Below are 22,817 nucleotides of genomic sequence, written 5' to 3'. Positions count from 1 at the left end.
CTGTGGCCTGATTGGGTCATGTGAATTCTATCCCCTGATTGGCCCAGGGCCCTGACGTCAAAAAAACCACCCTTTCCCGCCTCCCTTCTCTTCGCTGATTAATCAATGACACCGAGTCTCAGCTGTTCTTACGCCCGCCTACCGGGTCGCTCCATTGGCTGATAGAATACGAACTTGTGGCCTGATTGGGTCGTAGGCGTTCTATCCCCTCCCTTCGCGCCGTCACGCCCCAGCGCTTTTTCCTCATTGAAGTGAGGCTCCTTCACCGATTGGCTGGACCGGTCTAGTGGGCGGGAGGAGGGCGTCCCTGGAGGCGGGGTCTCCTTCATGGGGGCGGGGCTGCGGGGAGAGGGACCGGGAGGAGGGCCAAGATGGCGGCGTCCGGGCTGAGGGCGATGGTGGGGGTGAAGCGGGTCATTGACTACGCGGTGAAGGTGCGTGTCTTGGGCGCCTGGGTTTCCCTTTCCCTCGGGGTCGGCTAGGCCGGCCTGGGTGGCGCGTCACGTGGAGCTGAGGTTGGGGGGGGCCCCTGAGCTTCCATGTGCAGGAGCAGTCTATCTCCGGGCTCAAGCCGCCAGGCCGGTTTCCTATGCTTGGCACTAAAGGAAGCTGAACTGGATGGAGCCGGTTGCATAGAAAGTGGAAGAGAGGGGAGGTTTTGGGGGCGGGGTCTGAGGAGGGGGCGGGGTTAAGGGAGGGGAGGGGCTTCTTTTTAATTTTTTTATAACATTTTTAATTGTTTTTTTATAGTACAGTAGTCTCCATCATTCATTAAGATAATTACATAATATAAACAGTATTTCTCTAGTCTGTATAACTAATTAGTTCATATATTTACGTTGACGTCCCCTCTCTCCTCCTCTTATCCTGTTGATAACTTTATTGTCACCTTTGCATTTAATTTCTTAGTTCAATATTTAATCTATTAATCGGATTACGTTTCTTAAAATCTGAATCTTTAATCTTCATCATATTTCTGCCTTACTCAATTGAATTAGAGCAAAACATAACCTTCAATGCTTCCCAATTTAAGTTCATTTTGACAATATATTGTCCGTGCCTCCCATTCTCCCACAAATTCTTTATTGTCCTTTCGATTTACGAATGCCGGAAGTTTCGCCATTTCTGCTGGTTCCAACATTTTATTTATCCAGTCCATCTTATCTCTGAAAGTTTCCATTTTGCTGCATAGACCAATCTTGCAGCTGTAGTGGCATATATAAAAAAAGATCTCTGAGTTAATATTGTTTTAATATTAATACTTAATAACATCATTTCTGGCGTTTTAGGGATATTCTGTTGCATAATCAGTCTCAGTTCATTGTAGATCATATCCAAAGGGAGGAGAAGGGCTTCAATGCCATAGAGTCCAATGGCCCAAGCAGCTGTTTTCGTCAGGTGAACTGGAGATCAATTGTAATAATAGGAGATCTCCAGCTCGCGCCTGGAGGTTGGTAACCCTATCCTGCCAAGTTAGGGTTTTCCCTCTGGCTTGGAAAATCCCTGGAGATTTGGAAGTAGGGCCAGGGGAAAGCAGAGCGTGGGGAGGGCTCTTGGAGGGGCCGTGATCCCATTTGGATCTGCCCTCCAAAGCTGCCTTTTTCTCCCCGAGACCTGATCTCCATGTGGAGATCAATTGGGATTCTAGGAAAAAAACCCTAGAACTTGGCAAGTGTCTGTACAGCCTAGCCTGCCATTGAAAAATCACAACCTCAGGCTTCCTCTCTGTCCCATTCTGCAGAGATGAGGCAGGCAGCAGCTAGAGACGGGGCATTTTTAGTGGTGGCTCCTGGCCTGAGCGGTGCCCTTTGACTCCATGGTCACTTGGCACCTGCCTTTGCTATTGCTTAGCTCCAGGCTGACCCATTTCTTTTTTTAACCCGGCTTTTAGTTGAGTGATTCCATTCTGTTTTGAAAGCTGTTTTTACAGTCCGCTTCTATCCCGGGGGCTGTTTTATGGATGCCGGCTGTTGTTTTATGTTGTGTTTCATGTTTTGTTTCAGTGTTGATCATTCTTAGGTTGTTCTTATTTTATGGTGTTATTTTTGCCTAGTGAGCTTCTTCCAGCTGGTTCTCTGGAAAGGCAGTGTGTAAATTTTCTAAATAAACAAGCCCCGCAACAGCTGTGAGGCGGGGAGGCTAACCTGAACCTCCATGTTTAGAGGCAGTATACCTTGGAACTACACAGCCTGGTGACAGATAAGCACTGAGAGCTGTTGCCTTCATGCCCACCTTACAGGCTTCTTGACTGGTCACTTTTGGCAATTGGTTATTGGACTACATGAGCCCTTGACCTAAACTAGCAGTTTATATGACTTTTTTTCTCACTTTTCAAAAAGATTTAAAAATAGGGCAAGCCTGAAAACATCAATGATTTGTTGAAGAGTTCTTCCTGGAACATCACGTTTGGCTGATGGTTGCAGCTAAAATAATAATAATAATACATTTATTAAAAAGCAAAAGCAAGTATGGCTGCATTTATGGCAGGTAGCCAGAAGGAGGCTCATTTTTTTAAGTGTAGCACATGCCCTGTATAATACTTTGAATTTGTAGCTTTGAATCTGTCCGGGGCTTACAATCACCTTCCCCTCCCCACAACAGACACCCTATGAGGTAGGTGGGGCTAAGAGAGTGTGACTAGCCCAAGGTGGCTTCATGTGTCAGAGTGGGGAAACCAACCCAGTTCACCAGATTGGCGTCTGCCACTCATGTGGAAAAGTGGGGAATCAAACCCTGTTTCTCCAGATTAGAGTCCACTGCTCCAAACCACCGCTTTTTACCACTATACCAACACAGCTGCCCTCATCAGAAAGAGATCAGGGGCCTATCTCTGGCGCTTTCAGCCCTAAGACGATCTTGACATCTCAGGCTACTGTTGGGCAAACGTCAGTAAGATGTGCAAAGAGCAGTTTTGCAGTGCAGCGCCTTAAGGTACTTGACACGCTTGTTTGGGTCTATAGAAATACACTGGACAAAATCCACTGGAGGGGAAAATGACCCAGCCTGACAAACAATGGGTACCCAAAAGGTTGAGTGAAATAAAATGCAATTAAACAATAAATTAGTATTTATTACAAATCGCTATGCATATATAGGTTGAGTATCCCTTGTCCGGCTGCTTGGGACCAGAAGTGGTCCGTATTTCTGTCTTTTGGAATATTTGCATATACATAATGAGATATCTTGGGGATGGGACCCAAGTCTAAATTCGAAATAAACTTATGTTTTATATACACTTTATACACATAGCCTGGATGTAATTTTAATATTTTAAATAATTTAATAACATAGCCTGAATGTAATTTTAAACAATATTTTTAATAATTTTGTGTACATTGAACCATCAGAAGGCAAATTGGCATGCTGCTGAGGGCCTGTAGCATAGTCCACTTGGAATGCATCTCATAATACAAACCCAGGCTGATACAAAAATTGTTCTATTTGTTAATGAAAGTTTCTGTGTGCATAATGTGTCGTACAAGACCACCGGAAGAAGGCCTGGGGGCCGAAACGCGTTTGGCATGTGGTTTTAGATTATCAACCCTGTATTTGTTGCCGTAAGGGCTTGTTTTTAATGTATGCATAGCGCTTTGTAATAAATATTAATTTATTGTTTAGGTGCATTTTATTTCACCCATCCTTTTGGGTACCAAACTTTGTCTAGAAGTCCAGCCACTCTTTGTAGCTGTATATGGAGTCACAAGCACTGAGCCAGGCTAGTTACAGTCCCTAACATTGGGCACAAAGGCCCTTCTTTTTAATCATAATCATAATAAACCTTTAATGGCCCTTCTTTCTGACTGTAGTATGTGATTGCTGTTCACTGTGTGGGGAAAGAGCCTGAGGCTTTATGCAAACAGAAGCCGCTCCTGAAGACCTTTGACTCAAATGTTTTGGAGAAGTCTCAGCAACACTAGCTGGACAGGTGCTGCCTTCCAACCTGCCCAGTTTCTTTCCCACAAACAGTCTCAGGGGCAGGGAAGTCATCTGACTAAAGGGGTAGAGGTTTTCCCTAGCCGGGTGTTTCTCACAGATGTTTGTATCATCATTTCAGGACCTAGAATCATAGAGTTGGAAAGGGCCACCAGGGCCATCTAGAACAACCCCCTGCACAATGCAGGAAATTCACAACTACCTCCTCCCACACCCCCGGCGTAGGGTTGCCAACCTCCAGGTACTAGCTGGAGATCTCCCGTTATTACAACTGATCTCCAGCTGATAGAGATCAGTTCCCCTGGAGAAAATGGCCACTTTGGCAATTGGACTCTATGACATTGAAGTCCCTCCTCTCCCCAAACCCTGAAACTCCTCAGGCTCCACCCTAAAAACCTCCTGCCGGTGGCGAAATGGGACCTGGCAACCCTACTAAGTTTGGATCATGCACTGACCCCTTTCTCTTCCCCCTCTTCCTCTTCACCACACCTGGGCAGCCACTGTGTGAACGGAATGTGAGACTAGATGGGCCTTTAGTCTGATCCATCATGGATCTTATTATTTTCTTATTGCATCGAATATCCAGACCAAAGTCTGTTTAAGGGAACCTTCTAGCCGTGGAACCGTAAGGGCAGCCACTTTGATCCGAAGACCTCTTAGTCTGATCCAAAGAGGTTATGTAGCCCTTCTTCCTGTTTTACCCAGATGTCCGAAGATATAAAGGCTGAGACGCCAGCCCCCCAACTCTGCTGCATCTGAAGCACCGTTATTCAAAAAGGGTTTTGTTGTTGTTGTTGTTGTTGTTGCTTCAATCGTTTAGTGCAGGGGTGTCAAACATAAGGCCCGCGGGCCAGATCCGGCCTGTGCGAGGACTTATCCAGCCTGCGAGCCAGCTGAAGCAGGCCTCCCCACTCTCGATCTGGGCTGGTGAGGCACGGCTCGGCCCCCACCAAGGGACATTTATGTCATATCTGTGCCGTGTAACAAATGAGTTCGACACCCTTGGTTTAGTGTCTGGCAGAGGGACCTCTCCTCCAGGAATGTGGCTAATCCCCTTGGCTAATCCCCAGCCTGTGGTTAGTAACATTTGAGGGAGAGTTATTTTTTTTTTGCCTCCTCTACCCCCCCTTCACATGGACTGTCCCCAGGAAAGTGATTGTGCAGAGGGAGTTATTATGCCAACCGGCAGTCCGGGGATACGCTTTGATTCCCGCAATTGTAGAGCGGCGCCGAGCGTATCCGTGTACCACCGGGTCATGTCAGAGTTGGTCTCCGTGTAATTTTATTCCCGTGCGTGGCCGAAGAGAACGCGAGAGAGGGGGGAAAATAATCATCCCGAACGACCGCTGTAATTGGCCTACCAAGAAGCCGGTGCGTGAGAAACGGCACGTGCCGTTGCCCCGTGTTTGTGGCAAAATCAAGGAACGGCGCAGCGCTACAGTCCCGTCAGGGCCGGGAGTTTGGGCACAGTCGCGATGAGCGCCCTGTGTTGAGATCTTGGGTGGTTCGCCTGGCTGCCCTACAGGAGTGTTTCTGCTGGTGCAGAATTTGTAGCTTGATCTCAGCAGATCTTGGGAGCAAAGCAGGGTCGGCCCTGGTTAGTACTTAGATGGGAAAGCACCTAGGAAGTCTAGGGCCATTTATGCGTGGCTGTTTCCTCACAGTCACCCCACCGACTACTTTGGCTCTTTGCTTTGATTATGCTTGCATTTTCCAAACCGTCAGAGGTCGCCTCGCTCTTCCCCTGCGTTTTCTGGATGCTGGCTAAACACGCGGGCAAAACGTGCAGAAACATGCCGGGAGAGCGGCCTCTGACGGTCGGGAAATGCAAGCACAGTCAAAGCAAAGCCCCAAAGTAGTCGGGGTGACTGCGAGGAAACAGCCATGCATATATGGCCTGGGATCACTCTGCAGAGGCAAGCAATGGCAAACCACCTCTGTTCGGCTTTGGCCCTGACAACCTTATGGCAGGGTGTCCCCAACCCTTTTGAGCCTGCGGGCACCTTTGGAATTCTGACCCAGGGTGGTGGGCGCAGCCACAAAATGACTGCCACAGGAGGCAGAGCCAACTACGACATGGCTGCCATAAGAGGAGGAGACAACCACGCAATGTCAGGGAGGGAGGTTATGCCTAACTCTGATCGTAACTTTTCAGCATTTCAGGCAGAGGATCGGTTTACAGGATGCCTTTTAAAATGAACATACTGTTTACAATATTTTATTGAACACGCACAGCTTACCTTCAGTCATGCAATGAAGAACATTGGGCTGTGGTTGCCAGCAGCTGCTTGAAGCAATGTTGTTTTTTTAAAAAATCTGCACAACCAATTAGATCTCCAGTGGACAAAGGGGAGCCTTGCTGGGCAGAAGCCCCACCCACTTCCTAAAAGCACTTGTTGGGCACCAGGAGAAGTATTGGCGGGTGCCATGGCGGCAACCCCCGCCCTATGGGGTCACCATAAATTGGCTGCGCCTTGTCGGTACTTTCCACCACCAGAATTGGTGAGTCCACCTGCCTCTTCTCAGGTCATTGTTTTCTTTCGCTGACAGCTGTCGCTGTTCCTTATCCAAACGAGGAGGGGAGGCCACCCCCAGAGGTTAGCTCCCCAGTTACGGCTCTCCTGGGATGGCTTCCTTAAAGAAATTGCCCTCCTCCAAGAACATAAGAAAAGCCCTGCTGGATCAGACCAAGGCCCATCAAGTCCAGCAGTCTGTCCACACATTGGTCAACCAGGGGCCTCTAGGAAGCCCCCAAACAAGACGACTGCAGCACCACCATCCTGCCTGTGTTCCACAGCACCTAAGATAACAGGCATGCTCCTCTGATCCATTGCAGGTCCGAGTGAAACCAGACAAGACCGGGGTGGTGACGGACGGGGTGAAGCATTCCATGAACCCCTTCTGCGAGATCGCCGTGGAAGAGGCCGTGCGCCTTAAGGAAAAGAAGCTGGTCTCTGAGGTGGTGGCGGTCAGCTGCGGACCACAGCAGTGCCAGGTGAGCCCACGGGTCCTGGACCCAGAGGAAGATGGATGGGAGGAAGTGAGCCTTCCGCCAGGGAAGCCCCATAACCACAACCCACATCTGAGTATCCAAAGTTCTCCTTAAGCTCCTCCTATGCCCACATTCTATTAATGGTATCTCAAACCCCAATTCTGTTCTCTCAGATTACCCAGTCCCCTCTGCTTTCTCTTAAATGGCTGCCGCTTCCCCCCACCCCCTGTAGTTTGGAGCGGTGGACTCTGATCTGAAGAACTGGGTTTGATTCCCCACTCCTCCACATGAGCGGCAGAGGCTGGATTTGTTTCCCCACTCCTCCACACAAAGCCAGCTGGGTGTCCTTGGGCTAGTCACAGCGCTCTCAGCCCCACCTACCTCACAGGGTGTCTGTTGTGGGGAGGGGAAAGGAAGGTGTTTGTAAGCCGGTTTGATTCTTCCTTAAGTGGTTGAGAAAGTCGGCATATAAAAACCAACTCTTCTTTTTCTTCTTTCCTCCACAAATATTCCTTAGGTGTATTTATTTTATTCATTTAAAAAAAAAATTCTATCCCGCTCCTTCCCAGCATCAGCGGGCTCACCAGGTTACAACCTATGAGCAGCCTAAATTGCCCTTCTTAGGCAGAGCTCTTCTGACCTCGAAAGCTATGCAGGGTCGGGCACGATTAGTACTTGGGTGCGAAACCACCAAGGAAGACTGGGGTTGCTATGTAGAGGAAGGCCAAGGCAAACCACCTCTGAACCTCTCTTGCCTGGAACACCCCATGGTTGGGGTCACCCTGTGTCATTTGCGACTTGGATGTACCTTCTTTTTATGACCTCCCAGTTGAATCAGTCGTGTTTGGTGCACAGGTTACATGGAATCTGGTGTAGTAGGACGTGGGCAAGAAACTGCCTTGAGGTTTCAGGCCAAAAAAATTTGACTGGTCCAGCCGGTAAAGTGCGCAGAGGCCTTAGGAGTAATGTATCACCTCGTGTTTTATTACTGGAGGCTTATAAAGTGTCAGATGTTGTACTAAAAGCCACACACTTGTTAAAAATTTTGAGCACAGTGTGAGTCTTCCTTGGGAGCTTATAATAACACAGTTGGCACGTGTCTTGGCTTGCTTACTCAAGTCATCTTAGAACCATAGAGTTGGAAGGGGCCTCCAGGGTCACCTAGTCTGACTCCCTGCGCAATGTAGGAAATTCACAACTACCTCCCCCCCACACGCCCAGTGACCCCCTACTCCATTCTCCCAGAAGGGGGCAACCCCCCCAAATCTTGGTCTCATTGCGAAAATGCCCCCCCCCAGTGAATCTTGTGGCAAGCTCGTCCACGTTGCGTGGGATGATTGAGGTGGGGAGGGGTCACTGACCCAAAGCAGGGGCTGGGGGTCGGCTTTCCGAACCGTTGCCGCTTCAGGCCTCTTGGGTGTCTGGAATGCCTCCTCCCGACTACCTTTCTCTGGCGGCTGTTTGGAAGCAAGGTGGAGGTGGGCAGGTCGAGCCATTTCCCATCTGCCAGCTTGGTCAGCTGTCTGTGAGCGGCATGATTAATTCCAAAGCAAGGATGTTGCACTCCGTTAGCCACGGCCCATGAGGAAGATGGCCACAAGGTGGCAGCAGCTGTACACGAGATGACTGTTCTTTGGGACTGGGTGGGGGGTTGTTGTGTCTGTTTCCTCTCCCAAATCTGACCGCCCTGCAGGGCCATTCTAATTTTTATTCTATTAGACTTTTATCCTGCCCTTTCCCCACCAAGACACTGCTCAGAGCAACTCACAACAAATACAGTATTTTGCCGTCTATGAGGCACCCCCATGTTTAAGACGACCCCTATTTTTTTGAACTAAATTAAGACAAAAATAGGGGTCATCTTATACATGGGGGCGAAAGAGTCCTGTTGCCCTGGCTGGCCGGCATCTGGCGAGCAGGGGAAGAGGCCAGTGGCCCTGGCCAGCCAGCATCCGATGCCCACCGGCGGCAACCGGTTTGAACATCGGATGCTGGCCAGCCAGGGCCACTGGCCTCCTCCCCTGCTCGCTCTCTTCCCCACCTGTCAGCTGACGGCCAGGGAAGAGAGGAAGCGGCTAAAGAGTCCTGTCGCCCTGGCCAGCCAGCGGCCAGCGTTCAAACTGGTCGCTGCCCGTTAGCTGACGGGTGGGGCCAGTGGCAGTGGCTGGCTTCGGTGTATAAGACAACCCTCAATTTGGGGGGCAAAATTAAAAAAAAAAGTCATCTTATACATGGAAAAATACGGTAACACACATTGAGTATCCCTTATCTGGACATCTGATATCCAGACTGACCCGAAAACCAGACTTTTTGAGCCGGCGTGCACTCATTACTCACAGGCCCTCAGCAATCCTCCAGTTTGCTTTCTGATGGTTCACAAAATTATTAAAAATATTATTTAAAATTACATCCAGGCTATGTGTATAAAGTGTATATAAAACATAAATGTATTTAATGTTTAGACTTGGGTCCCATCCCCAAGATATCTCATTATGTACGTGCAGATATTCCAAAATACGGAAAGATCCAAAATGCGGACCACTTCTGGTCCCAAGCAGTCTGGATAAGGGATACTCAACCTGTACATCTAAAAATCATCTAAAGTATGCAATATAATAAAATAACAACTCCTACAATGTCATGGGATAGTCCCATGGTGCAGAGTGGTAAGCTGCAGTATTGCAGTCAAAAGCTCTGCTCACAACCTGGGTTCGATCCTGACGGAAGTTGGTTTCAGGTAGCCGGCTCAAGGTTGACTCAGCCTTCCATCCTTCCGAGGTCGGTCAAATGAGTACCCAGCTTGCTGGAGGTAAAGGGAAGACGACTGGGGAAGGCAATGGCAAACCACCCCGTAAACAAAGTCTGCCTAGTAAATGTTGGGATGTGACGTCAACCCATGGGTCAGGAATGACCCGGTGCTTGCACAGGGGACCTTTACCTTTTTTTACAATGTCATGCAGATTAAAATCCACATAGGATGAGTAGGACTTTCATCTCTGTAAAACTAATCTAAAGAAGGCAGCAGAGTTGCACCCTTCTAAGCCCGTTGACCTCAGTGGTGTTACTCTGCTTTGGATTGCGCTGGTAAAGTCTAAAGCAGGGGTGTCGAACTCATTTGTTACGAGGGCTGGATATGACATAAATGTCATTTAGTCGGGCTGGAGCCCAGCGCGTACATTGTCCTCTCCAACAGTCCCCAACTTCGGGGGCAGTGGGGAAGGGTAATCTACCCACCGGGCTGGAGCTCCCGCCTTCTGATCCCCGCTGCCTGCAGGCTCAGACCTCCACGTGGAGGTCTCACCCAGCAAGCAGTGTGGATTGGAATCCCCCCCACCCCCCACAGAATCGGGAATGGGTGTGTGTGGCTGAGGCTCACGGGCCAGATAACAGCACTCAAAGGGATCTGGCCCACAGGCCTTATGTTTGACACCCTTGGTCTAAAAGGAACGGAGAAGACCTGTTTCAAGGGGTTAGCTGCATTGGCCTGCAGTAGAAAAACCAGATGCAAGTCCAGTTAAGAGCGAGATTCATGCCCGGTAGCACCTTATACCCTGGAAAAACGTGGTTTCTATAGACTGTTCTGACCCACAGAATGACAATTAGGCCCAGATCAGTTTGGGGGACAAGTGCCTGATTTATTGCAGGATTTGGAAAGAGAATCGAAGGCCCTGCCTAGTTCTGCAAAGGAGCTCTGTGTAGAATAATTCTCAGCCCGTGCAGTATACAAAGACGAACATAGCAGTGGTGTTTTTATGGTTTTCCATTGTAAATCATGCCTTGTGGAATGGCCTACCCAAGAAGGTCAGAAATCTTCCACAGTCTTGGCCTTCTGCAAACTATGCAAAACTGAACTATTCAGGAGGGCTTTTCTGCCCAGGTAATAGGGTTACACTGTACAAAATGGTTCACAAACTTACTTCGATAAATAATCCTGGCGTAGCTTATTGTAAGTAGGATCCTATAACCGGTTGAGTATCCCTTATCCGGACTGCTTGGGACCAGAAGTGGTCCTTATTTTGGATCTTTCCATATTTTTGAATATTTTGGAATTTCTGCATATACATAATGAGTTCATTTATGTTTTATATATGTTTTCTATATACTTCATACACATAGCCTGAATGTAATTTTAAACAGTATTTTAAATAATTTTGTGTACATTGAACCATCAACAGTGCTTCTGAGAGCCTGTGAGTAATGCCTATGTGCCAGTTCAAATGGTCTGGTTTTCGGATCAGTCCGGATATCGGATGTCCGGATAAGGGATACTGAACCTGTATGTAATTTCTGTACCGCGCTTAATGCGTCATGTTAATACTGTACGCTGTTCTTTAGTTCTTCCTGGTGGTTCCAGACTTTTAAAATCCTAATGCAATGGTTATCGAATGGCCCATTTCTGTTGATTGTACTGACTCACTGTGTGTAAGATGGGCTATAAATAGCATGTATTAACAAATAACGTAAATAAATAAATAGAACGAGGCTTGCATGAAGTCGTTCAAGAGTCACCGAATACAAAGGGAAAAAGCACCCCCTGGGTCTTTGCACAGAACGGGGAGACACACCTGCCAGCATCCCCTCTTGTCCCTGAGAGAGGGTGTGTGACATCCTTAAAGCTGGGTGTGTGTGTGAATGGAGCAGGGTGTGGGCGAGCAGGGATTAGGTCGTTTGTCCTCCTGCGGGGTCGCCAATGCCAGCCAGGACACCCTTTCCACTCGGTTGTCAAAGGCCTGTTCTTGACTCTCAGATCAGGCAGACTGATCTGGAGAACCAGGTTTGATTCCTCTCTCCTCCACATGAGCGGCGGAGGCTAATCTGGTGAACCGGGTTGGTTTCCCCACCCCTCCACAGGAAGCCAGCTGGGTGACTTTGGGACAGTCACAACTCTCTTAGAGCTCTCTCAGCCTTTCCTACCTCACAGGGTGTCTGTTGTGGGGAGAGGAAGGGAAGGCGATTGTAAGACGGTTTGAGATTCCTTAAAAGGTAGAGAAAATCGGCATATTAAAACCAGCTCTTCTTCTAGTTCAGTTGTGGAAGGGAAGGCGATTGTAAGACGGTTTGATTCTTCCTTAAGTGGTAAAGAAAGTTGGCATATAAAAACCAACTCCTCCTCTTCCTCCAGTTTATGTGTGTGGGGGGACGCGTGGCTGCTCCAGCCTGGTGAAAGTAACCGGTCCAGACATGCCTCTCCATCACCTCCCCTTCTCTCCGCAGACCTGGCTCGGCTCTATCTCCTGCTGGCTGCGGGCTTCCTGACAGCCCCACCGTCGCCAGCTATTTTCTGCACTGCCGCCCTCTCCCTTCCCGGTGACCTTCGCTTTGCTGAGTTGCTCTGCGAAAAAAACCCTTTTTTCAACCAGCCCCCTCTCCCCTCCCTAGTTCCCAACCATTTAGCCTGCTGACATTCCTCAATCTGAGACTAGAAACTCAAGGGGGGGGGACTTTGCTTGTTTGGTCTCCTCCCCCCTCCTTTCCATTATCAGATGCTGCCTCAGGGTGTTTAGGGGGAGCTCGGCTGTTGCGGTGGAGATGTTTGGGATTGCGAACTCAGCAGCTGCCGCTGGGGCCCTGATGTATGGACGCAGTTCCTTGGCAGCTTTCCCAGTGGGGCAGGCATTCCCCCTTCCCCACAGAGGCGATTATCGCTGCTATTAAGAAAGCTGGAAAGAGATCTCAGATTCCTACAGGCTAGCATCAGGGTTTCTCTCTCCCCTCCCCCCTAAAACTCAGCATCAATATTTTATTTACCCTGCCCTGCGTTGAGCAGGTAGTAAATATTCCATGCCAGCACAATGCCCACCTGGTACTGAGAATGTATACCAAATAGCGTTGCTCGTTATTTCATGCTTCTGTCAAATCTGGCCCTGCAAAGCAGGGTGGTCTCTCGATGTGTGGTATGTTGGTTGCTAGGCATGCAAATAGGTATGAGGTGGGGGTGTGGATTGGTAGAATGGCAGTAGATGTTGCAAAGGCTCCCTCCCCTCAGACCAGTTCATACGAGGGCAGGGTGTTTGGGGCGGAGGCAGTCTCTCAGGAGAGTGTCTGTGTGTTTGGAGTACCTGAAGCCTCCTCTCCTTCTCAGCTTTCCGGTAATTCTCCCATCCATGGCATGCCAGAAACTTTCCCCAGCCCTGACTGTTATAAAAGGGCTTCCATCCTTAGAGGTGCAAGGCAGAGCCAAGGTGGTGTTGGACTGGGTTCGAGTCCTCACTCTGCCACCGTACTCACTCGATCCCTTATCTCACAGTCCGGCCTACTTCACGGGATTGTTGTGAAGATAAAATGAAAGAGCTTCTTCTACGGTGCCTCGTTTTCCTTTGCAGCAACACAGTGCACTCATGTGGCCAATACAACCCTGTGAGGTAGGCCACTGTTCCTGTTTTACAGATGAGGGATCTGGAGTTTTGAGACGTTGACTATTCAGGGCTCTCTGTTCAATGAGACTTGCAGGCTGCCCCACTTATGGGGCTTAGGATGGGGCTTTTTGTTGGTTGGTTTTTGCCATCAAGTCACAACCGACTTCTGGCGACCCCTGGTAGGGCTTTCAAGGCAAGAAACGTTCAGAGGTGGCTTGCCATTGCCTGCCTCCGCATCACAACCCTGGTAGTCCTTGGAGATCTCCCCTCTAAATACTGACCAGGGCCGATCCTGCTTAGCTTCCGAGATCTGATGAGATCGGGCTAGCCTCAGCTCTCCAGGTCAGGGTTAGGATGGGTAAAATCTGTTTATTACCCTTCTTTATCCGTGGCCAACAAAAAACACAAACTTTTGGCATGAACAGAGCTTCTACCTCTTCTGGTTTATGATTAATTTCAGCCAAAATCTTCCTCGCACAAGTTCCAAATTCTTTTCTTCTGGGCTACACTGGCTGTTGTGGAAGTGAACACATGAAGCTGCCTTATACTGAATCAGGCCCTTGGTCCATCCAAGTCAGTATTGTCTACTCAGACCGGCAGAGGCTCTCCAGGGTCTCAGGCAGAGGTCTTTCACATTACCTACTTACCTATCCCTTGAACTGGAGATGTCGGGGATTGAGCCTGGGACCTTCTGCATGCCAAGCAGCCCCTCCCTACTGGCTGTATAGTGAGGCTCGATAGCTTTTTTGGGGGGGGGGGTTCTGCTGGTGTTCTTACCATTGGGCTCGCAGATTAGTCAGCTCCCAGATTTGCTGCGTCACCTCTTTTGCCCCTCCCCTCAGGAGACAATCCGCACAGCCCTGGCAATGGGGGCTGACCGGGGGCTGCACGTGGAGATCCCCGCCAAGGATTACGAGAACCTCAGCCCCTTCCACGTTTCGAAGATCCTCGCCGCACTGGCCAAGAAGGAGGGCGTGAATCTTCTGCTGCTCGGCAAGCAGGTGAGACGGAACAGCGAGGAAGGGCTGCAGTCCTGCCACGCAGCGTGTGAAAGCCGAGCCTTGTGAATGGGTGGGCTTTGCTTCTGTGAGGTTTCTAGCCCTCATGGCTGTGAACCGCAGTGAATAGCCAAGAAGCTGATGTTAGGTCAGGGATGTCGAACTCAATTGTTACGAGGGCCGAAAATGACATCAATGCCACTTGGTCGGGCCGGGCCATGCCTCAACAGCCCAGATCGGGGGGGGGGGGGCTTGCCTGGTTGGATCGTGAGCTTTCAAGGGGGCAGATCCAGCCTGCAGGCCTTATGTTTGACACCTCTGGGTTAGGTTTTCAGCAATTGCCCCCTCTCAAGAAGAAGAGTTGGGTTTTATATGCCAACTTTCTCTACCACTTAAGGAAGAATGAAACCGGCTCACAATCACCTTCCCCTCCCCTGTGAGGTAGGTAGGGCTAAGAGAGAGTGACTAGCCCAAGGTCACCCAGCAGGTTTCATGTGGAGGAGTGGGGAAACCCACCCAGTTCACCAGATTAGCCTCCACTGCTCGTGTGGAGGAGCTGTGAATCAACCCCGGTTCTCCAGATTAGAGTCCACCACTCCTAACCACTGCTCTCAACTACCACACCACGCTAGCGGGAGAGATCTAACTGGCAGACAGTATCCTCTGTGGGTGCAACACCAAAGGTAGCGCTGGGCCTGAGATCCACGTGGGCACCTGTGCCCAGAATAAGATACTTAACAAAGCCAAAGAGGTACCCTTTGGGGATTTGTTATGCAGTGGAATTGCTGAGAGGTAAGAGGGCAAGGGGAGACTGGATACTGGAGAGGCGAGCTGAACAGGTCTAGGGCTGACGGGGTCAGAGGTCTTACTTTCAAAGAGCTGGTTCACAGCCAAATGCCTGGACAGAGGCCGATTAGATCCCAGAAAGGTTTATGTAGGCGACCAGGCCAATTGGCTCAGCCTTCCTGGTGGGACCTAAAGAAGCAGGGGATTGTCTTGCTGCTTCCTCCCTTTTACACGCCGAGTGTGGGTCCCTCTGTAGCTGGCGGGTTCTGGGCCTGAAGCAGCTGCCAGTTTGGCAAGAGAGACCACCACTCCATTCGCTCAATACGAGGGACAGGGAGTCTCTTGTCCCCTCTGCAATGGCAGATAGACCACACAGCCCCCTAGTGACCATCTGTGTCTCTACTCCTCGGCCAGCTGGCACAGCGGCGCCTTCCCAAGAGAGTTCTTGTCTGCAGCAGAGGATAGGACACGCAATAATGGGTTTAAATTGCGGGTAGAAAGGTACCGACTGGTTATTAGGAAAAAAGTTTTTACAGTAGGAGTTGTTCGACAGTGGAATCGGCTGCCTAGGGAGACTGCCTCACTGGCAGTCTTTAAGCAGAGGCAGGACAAGCACTTGTCATGGATGCTCTAGGCTGAGCCTGCAGTAAACAGGGGGTTGGCGTAGATGGCCTGTTTGGCCCCTTCCAACTCCGTGATTCTATGAGTTTCATTGGGTCCTGCAACGTGGCTGATTCCTCTCGCGTAATAGCCCTCCAGCGGCGTGACTCTCTCAGTGGCACAGGAAGTTGGGGGAAGCTCTTGTCTAATCCTGGCAGGTTCCTGAGAAATGTCCGCAGGGGATTTAAGATCCAGGTAGTGAGTGTGTTTCCCACCTGGGAGCGACCTTTTGCCCCAGGCATCAGAAGAACAATTTCTGCAAGCTGTTCTTGTCCTCCGTGTGATTACAAACACACACACCCCAACCGCACCCCTTTACTTGTTTTCCAGGCCATCGACGATGACTGTAACCAAACGGGGCAAATGACAGCAGCGTTTTTGGACTGGCCTCAGGTATGACGCGAGTGCATGTGCGAGAGATGCAGAAAAGGTGGACGCGAGTTGGCGGAGCTGACAGGCCGCTGGCCTCCCTCCCAATGCATGCCGTCGCACCCATCGAGGAAAGCAGACAAATTCAGTTACTGTGTGAACAGAGGAAGCTGCCTTCTATTGCAGGGGTGTCAAACTCATTTGTTACGAGGGCCAGGTATGACATAAATGTCACTTGGTCGGGCTGGGCCAGGCCTCACTGGCACAGATTGAGACTGGTGGGTGGCTGGCTCGTGGGCCAGATAAGAGCTCTCAAGGGGCTGCATCTGGCCCCTGGGCTGCATCCTTGACACCCCTGAACTATTGAGTGAGACGCTATCAAAGTCCACCTTGTCTATCCTGCCTGGCACAGTTCTCCAGAGTCTCAGTCTTTCACATCACCTATTACCTGATCCTTTTAACTGGAGATACCGGGGATTGAACCTGGGGCCTTCTGCATGCCAAGGAGATGCTCTACCATTCATCCATGGCTTCTCCCCTGGGTATTTTTTCCCTTCCCTTTATCACTCCCAATTTTTATTTCCTAACATGTATTCACTCACGTCAATGGGTATTTCCTACCATTTACTTCCTGATCTTTTAAACTGGAGATGCCAGGGATCGAAGCTGGCAACTTCTGCGTGCCAAGCATATGCTTGGCCACTGAGCCACAGCCTCATCCTCAAAGCATCTGAACGCATGAAGCTGCCTTAATCTTGAGTTAGACCACTGGCCTATCTGGGTCAGTCTTGTCTACCCTTGACTGCCTGCAACTCTCTAGGTAAACATCTTTCATATTACCGGATACCTGGTTTTCTTTACTGGAGATATTGGGGATTGAACCTGGGACCTTCTGCGTGCCTGTTCTCTCCAGCATCAGAGGAGCATGCCTATTCTGTTAGGTGCTGTGGAGCACAGGCACGATAATGCTGCTGCATTCGCCTTGTTTGTGGGCTTCCTAGAGGCACCTGGTTGGCCACGGTGTGAACAGACTGCTGGACTTGATGGGCCTTGGCCTGACCCAGGAGGGCTTTTCTTGTGTTCTTATGCTCTACCACTGAGTCCCAGCTTTGTCCTCAGAGCATTTGCACACCTGAAGCTGCCTCATCCTGAGTTATATCATTGGTTTGTCAAGGTCAGTCTTGTCCACTCTGACTGGCAGAGACTCTCCAGATGAAGGTCCTTCCCATCACCTCCTACCTGATCCTTTTAACTGGAGGTATGGGGGATTGAACCTGGGACCTTCTGCAGACCAAGAGCTGAGCTAGCGTGGTGTAGTGGTTAAGAGCGGTGGTTTGGAGCGATGGACTCTAATCTGGAGAACCGGGTTTGATTGAGCAACGGGTGCTAATCTGGTGAACTAGGTTTGTTTCCCCACTCCTACACATGAAGCCAGCTGGGTGTTCTTGGGCTAGTCACACTCTCTCAGCCCCACTACCTCACAGGGTGTCTGTTGTGGGGAGGGAAAGGGAAGGTGTTTGTAAGCCGGCTTGATTCTTCCTTAAGTGGTAGAGAAAGTCAGTATATAAAAACCAGCTCTTCTTCTTCTTCCACTGAGCCATGGCTAACCTGAAGAAGGGGAGTTCAGGCTTCCCAGTTTGTCTGATGCTTCCCAGTTTTTTTTCAGCTTGTCCCCAGAGAGTAAGATCTTCCATTATTGAAGACTGCACAAGTGATTAGTTCTAGGGGTCAGTCTGGGATAGTTCTTTTCACATGAATGACAGTGGATTGATCACCCCCTGAAAGGAAATCTTCCTTTCTTTTTCAATAAGTCCACTGGCCTGGCTGTCGTGGGGGCCACTCAGGGCGGAACCAATCGCCAGCAATCTGTTTTGTTCCAGTTAACAACTGCCTAATTAACGTGCAGATGAGACACCAGGGTGGTTGGAAAGCAAATGACCGTTGGAAATCTTATTAGCACGCAGCGACCCAGTTTCCAGAGAGAGAGTCTCCGGCCCCTCCACTCAGGAAACAGTGCCAAGATCACGTCAAAGGGGGTGGCCCCCAGACCTTCCGATGGCTCTTTGCCTGTTCCTCGGCGCTGTGCATCTCTCTCCCCTCCCAGCTTCTCTGCAGTGCATGCCAGCAGCTTTCAGCCGTTAATGGGGGCTGTAGGCCTGTTTGAAATTGTTAAAATGCCAGCAGGTCAGAGCATCAGCTTTTTGGGTACCCTGTACAGTTCGGGTGCCTGCATTTTGTCAGGGTTGGACTACCCGCGCTAGATGTCTGCTTCATCTGCAAAGTGGGGTTTGATAATGGCTGCTGAAATATTTCGTGTTGCCTTGGCTGTGTGGTAGGATCTGTGCTGGCAGCGACAGACCAAGAAAGGGATCTTGGTGTGGTAGTGGATCGCTCGATGAAGGTGTCAACCCAGTGTGCAGCCGCTGTGAAAAAGGCAAATTCCATGCTGGCCATAATTAGACGAGGAACAGAGAATAAAACTGCCGCTATCATACCGCCCTTGTATAAGTCTATGTTGAGACCACACTTGGAATACTGTGTACAGTTCTGGTCACCGCTCCTAAAAAAGGATATTGCAGAGCTTGAGAAGGTGCAGAAAAGAGCAACCAAAATGATCAGGGGACTAGAGCAGCTGCCCTATGAGCAGCGGTCAAAATGTTTAGGGCTGTTTAGCTTGGAAAGAAGGTGGTTAAGGGGAGACATTATAGAAGTCTAAAAATTATGCATGGTTTGGAGAGAGTGGACAGGGAGAAGCTTTTCTCCCTCTCTCATAATACTAGAACGCGGGGTCATCTGCTGAAGCTGGAGGGTGAGAGATTCAAAACAGATAAAAGGAAGTCTTTCTTTACACAGCGCATAGTTAAATTATGGAATTACCTGCCCCAGGATGTGGTGATGGCTGCCAACTTGGAAGGCTTTAAAAGAGGAGTGTTCATGGAGGAGAGGGGTTTCCGTGGCTACTAGTCATGATGCATACCTATTCTCTCTGGTATCAGAGGAGCGTGCCTATTACATTAGGTGTCGAGGAATACAGGCAGGATGCTGCTGCTGCAGTTATCTTGTTTGTGGGCTTCCTAGAAACATCTGTTTGGCTACTGTGTGAACAGACTGCTTGGCTTGATGGGCCTTGGTCTGATCCAGAATGGCTTTTCTTATGTTCTTAAGAAAGAGACCTATTGACAGCTCCCTTCTGGGAGTAAGCCCCACCAAACACATGAAGCTGCCTTATAGTGAATCAGACCCTTGGTCCATCAGTCTGTATTGTCTACTCAGACCAGCTGTGGCTCTCCAGGGTCTCAGGCAGGGGTCTTTCACATCACCTACTTGCCTACTCCCTTTAACTGAAGATGCCGGGGACTGAATCTGAGACCTTCTGCATGCCAAGCAGATGCTCTACCACTGAGCCACAGCCCCTCCCCTGCTGGAGATCTGATTTGCTGTGTGTACTTTTAAAAGCGTTGTTTCGGTGGCAGCTGCGAGACTGGAAGATAGCTGTGTGTCTGTGAGAAAACATTTGAAAGCAGTGTGTTCGATTGAAAAGAGTCATCCTGTTAAACCGAGCCTCTGCCTGAAACGTTGAAGAGTTACTATTAGAGTTGTGCATGACCTCACTCCTGGACATTTTGTGTCAGCATTCCAGAGGTGCCCACGGGGTCAGCCGGGTTGTGGACCCCCTGCCCTTAGCCTTCTCTGTCTTGTTTTTAGAGCTGATGCAAATTTGAAATGCGTACAGCTTAGTGCAATACCCTGTTTAATTTGTGTGTTTGCATCCAGCGGTACCTGCTCTGCTGTTAATCTAGCAACACTTAGAATCATAGTATCATGGAGTTGGAAGGGGTCCTACAGGCCATCTAGTCCAACCCCCTGCTTAATGCAGGATCAGCCTAGAGCATCCCTGACAAGTGTTTGTCCAGCCTCTGCTTGAAGACTGCCAGTGAGGGGAAGCTGACTACCTCCCTAGGTAGCCAATTCCACTGTCAAACAACTCTTACTGTAAAAAATATTTTTCCTAATATCCAGCTGGTACCTTTCCTCCCACAATTTAAACCCCTTATTGCGAGTCCTATCCTCTGCTGCCAACAGGAACAGCTCCCTTCCCTCCTCCAAGTGACAGTCCTTCAAATACTCCAAGAGAGCAATCATGTCCCCCCTCAACCTCCTCTTCTCCAGGCTGGACATTCCCAACTCCCTCAGCCTTTCCTCGTAGGGCTCGGTCTCCAGGCCCCTGATCATCCTCATCGCTCTCCTCTGCACCTGTTTGATTCTGTCCACATCCTTTTTGAAGTGAGGCCTCCAGAACTGCACACAATACTTCAGGTGCGGCCTGGCTAATGCAGTGTATAGCAGAACTATAACATCTTGCGATTTGGATGTTCTCTCCTTCCCACAGGGGACATTTGCCTCTGAGGTGACTGTGGATGGGGACTGGCTGAAGGTGGAACGCGAGGTTGACGGGGGCCTGGAGACGGTGCGTATCAAGCTGCCGGCCGTCGTGACCACCGATCTCCGTCTCAACGAACCTCGCTATGCCACCCTGCCTAACATCATGGTGAGAGGAAAGGGGTTTGGACACCATATCGTGTGTTTGTGTGTGGGGGTTCCTTACAGATTTGGGGCTCCCAGGAGTTCCTTACGAATTTGGGGCTCAACATTGCACCAGTTCTTTGGGACTGCCTCTGCCTTCATGAGGACTAGAAGCTCTAAAGGTTAAAGGTAGTCCCCGTGCAAGCACCAGGTCATTACTGACCCATGGGGTGACGTCACATCCTGACGTTTCCTAGGCAGACTGTGTTTTACGGGATGGTTTGCCATTGCCTTCCCCGGTCATCTACACTTTGCCCCCAGCAAGCTGGGTACTCATTTTACCGACCTCGGAAGGATGGAAGGCGGAGTCAACCTAGAGCCGGCTACCTGGAACCAACTTCCATCGGGATCGAACTCAGGTCGTGAGCAGAGCTTTTGACTGCAGCGCTGCAGCTTATTGCTCTGTGCCACGGGGCTCCTCGAAGCTCTAGCAGACAATGATTTGCCGAAAAGCCTTGAATCCTCAAAGCGCTTCTCCAGGAGCTGGCGGTAAAACAGGGAGAAGGTGGGGATAAAACACCCCCACAGACACACTGCCTGATCCCAACCGGAGGGCAGTGCTTTCAAAGGTGCCCTCTTTTGTGTCTCCCCCCCCCCAGAAAGCTAAAAAGAAGAAGATTGAGGTGGTGAAGCCATCCGACCTCGGCGTGGACCTGACCCCACGGGTGAAGACCCTGAGTGTGGACGACCCTCCCCAGCGCAAGGCCGGGGTCAAGGTGGAGACCGTAGATGACCTGGTGGCCAAACTCAAGGAGAGTGGGCGGATCTGAGCCACTGGAGAGTACTGGTAAGGCAAATGCTAATTGCTTCAGGGCAGCATCTGCTCTTTGCGGGGGTGGGAAACACTGCACCGGAAGAATGCTGAATTCTGCAAGGCGGAGCCCATTTGCACATGTTTAGTCACAGAGACACAACTCCCCTGCTCTTCTGAGATTGCTTCTGCCATTGCAATCAAACTATTTAGAGTACTTTTTAAAATTTTCAGCTCGAAAGATCAAAAAACAGGGCCTAGGGCTAGGCTGTGAGAATAGAAGCAAGCTTAATTGTTGCCCAATCCTTTCCTTTATTATTAAGCTCATGTGACCAAAGATCTTGAGCATGAATAATACATAAAAGATAAAACAAAGTTAAAACATGATAAAATCTTAAAAGACTTAAAACATTATAATATTACAAATATAAACAATAAAGTAGATAATACCTCCAGTTAGCACATAAGAAAATAAATACATAGACCCATCCAATGTGTATGCAATCAACAATAAAATCATTTTAACGCACCTTGAAAGAAACTACTATTGCCAGATATTTTGCAACATATCTAGTTATTTCTAGGTCAGAGTCTGCTGCTAATAGTGATATCGCCCATGGTTCAACAGGAAGCCGATATCTAGATAAAATAGGAGCAATGTTGCCCTATCCTAGTTGTCTGCCTTTACTTTTCTCACTTATCCATAAACAGTTACAATGCAGTTGGGAGGGGAAAATAAGAGGCTGCCTTTGAACGATGTTATGGCAAGGGCAAAACCTGCCCCCCCCCAACCTGGAAACTAAAAAGCCCAGAGCATTTCCTCTTAGGACAGGTTGCTCTAGCTCCTTCTTCCATCTTGGTTGGCCGTGTGGTGTGCTGGTTAGAGTCTGGGGACTAGAATCAGGGAGACCCAGGTTCAAATCCCTACTCTGCTGTGGAAGCTTGCCGGGCGGCCTTAGGCCAGCCACGCATTCTCAGCTTGACCTACCTCACAGGGTGGCTGTGAGGATAAAATGGAAAAGAGGAGAACAATGTAAGCTGCTTTGGGTCCGTATCGTGGAGAGTGGTGGGGTATACATTAAGTAAAAACTTCTTTAAAAAATCAATTTAGTTGCCCTCTTCTCCTATCAGGCTAAAAGCTGCCATTCCCTTTTCTCTTTCAGCCTCGCCTGGAGCCACTGCCCTGGGCCTTCTGCTGCTGCCAAAGAGGGTGCAACCCTCAGGGGTCCGTCCGCCTGCCTCCGTGGGGACCAGTCCCTCGGGGGCCCAGAACCGCGCTGCCTTCCGGCGCAGCTGCCCACCAAAGGGAGCTGGTCGACAAATTTTTAACTTAGTTTTTCTGGATGAATGATGGGTCAGGTTGCAATAAATGTCTTTTGATCGTCGGA

At 49.7% G+C, this 22,817-nt stretch overlaps 1 protein-coding gene across 1 annotated transcript; it reads left to right on the top strand.

The window, feature by feature from the left end:
- Positions 1-350: 350 nt before the first annotated feature.
- ETFB (electron transfer flavoprotein subunit beta) lies at positions 351-22,639 on the top strand. The gene is made up of 7 exons (XM_056846111.1): positions 351-434; positions 6,770-6,928; positions 14,124-14,282; positions 16,056-16,118; positions 20,485-20,643; positions 21,278-21,465; positions 22,593-22,639. The coding sequence occupies exons 1-6, from the start codon at positions 372-374 to the stop codon at positions 21,446-21,448; spliced, it is 774 nt and encodes a 257-aa protein (XP_056702089.1). The 5' UTR covers positions 351-371; the 3' UTR covers positions 21,449-21,465; positions 22,593-22,639.
- The last annotated feature ends 178 nt before the right edge of the window (positions 22,640-22,817 follow it).

Source organism: Euleptes europaea, chromosome 3 (genome assembly GCF_029931775.1).
Source record: "Euleptes europaea isolate rEulEur1 chromosome 3, rEulEur1.hap1, whole genome shotgun sequence".
Lineage (NCBI taxonomy): Eukaryota > Metazoa > Chordata > Lepidosauria > Squamata > Sphaerodactylidae > Euleptes > Euleptes europaea.
Note: the sequence above shows the minus strand (reverse complement) of the source record. Positions and strands in the feature narration are given on the sequence as shown.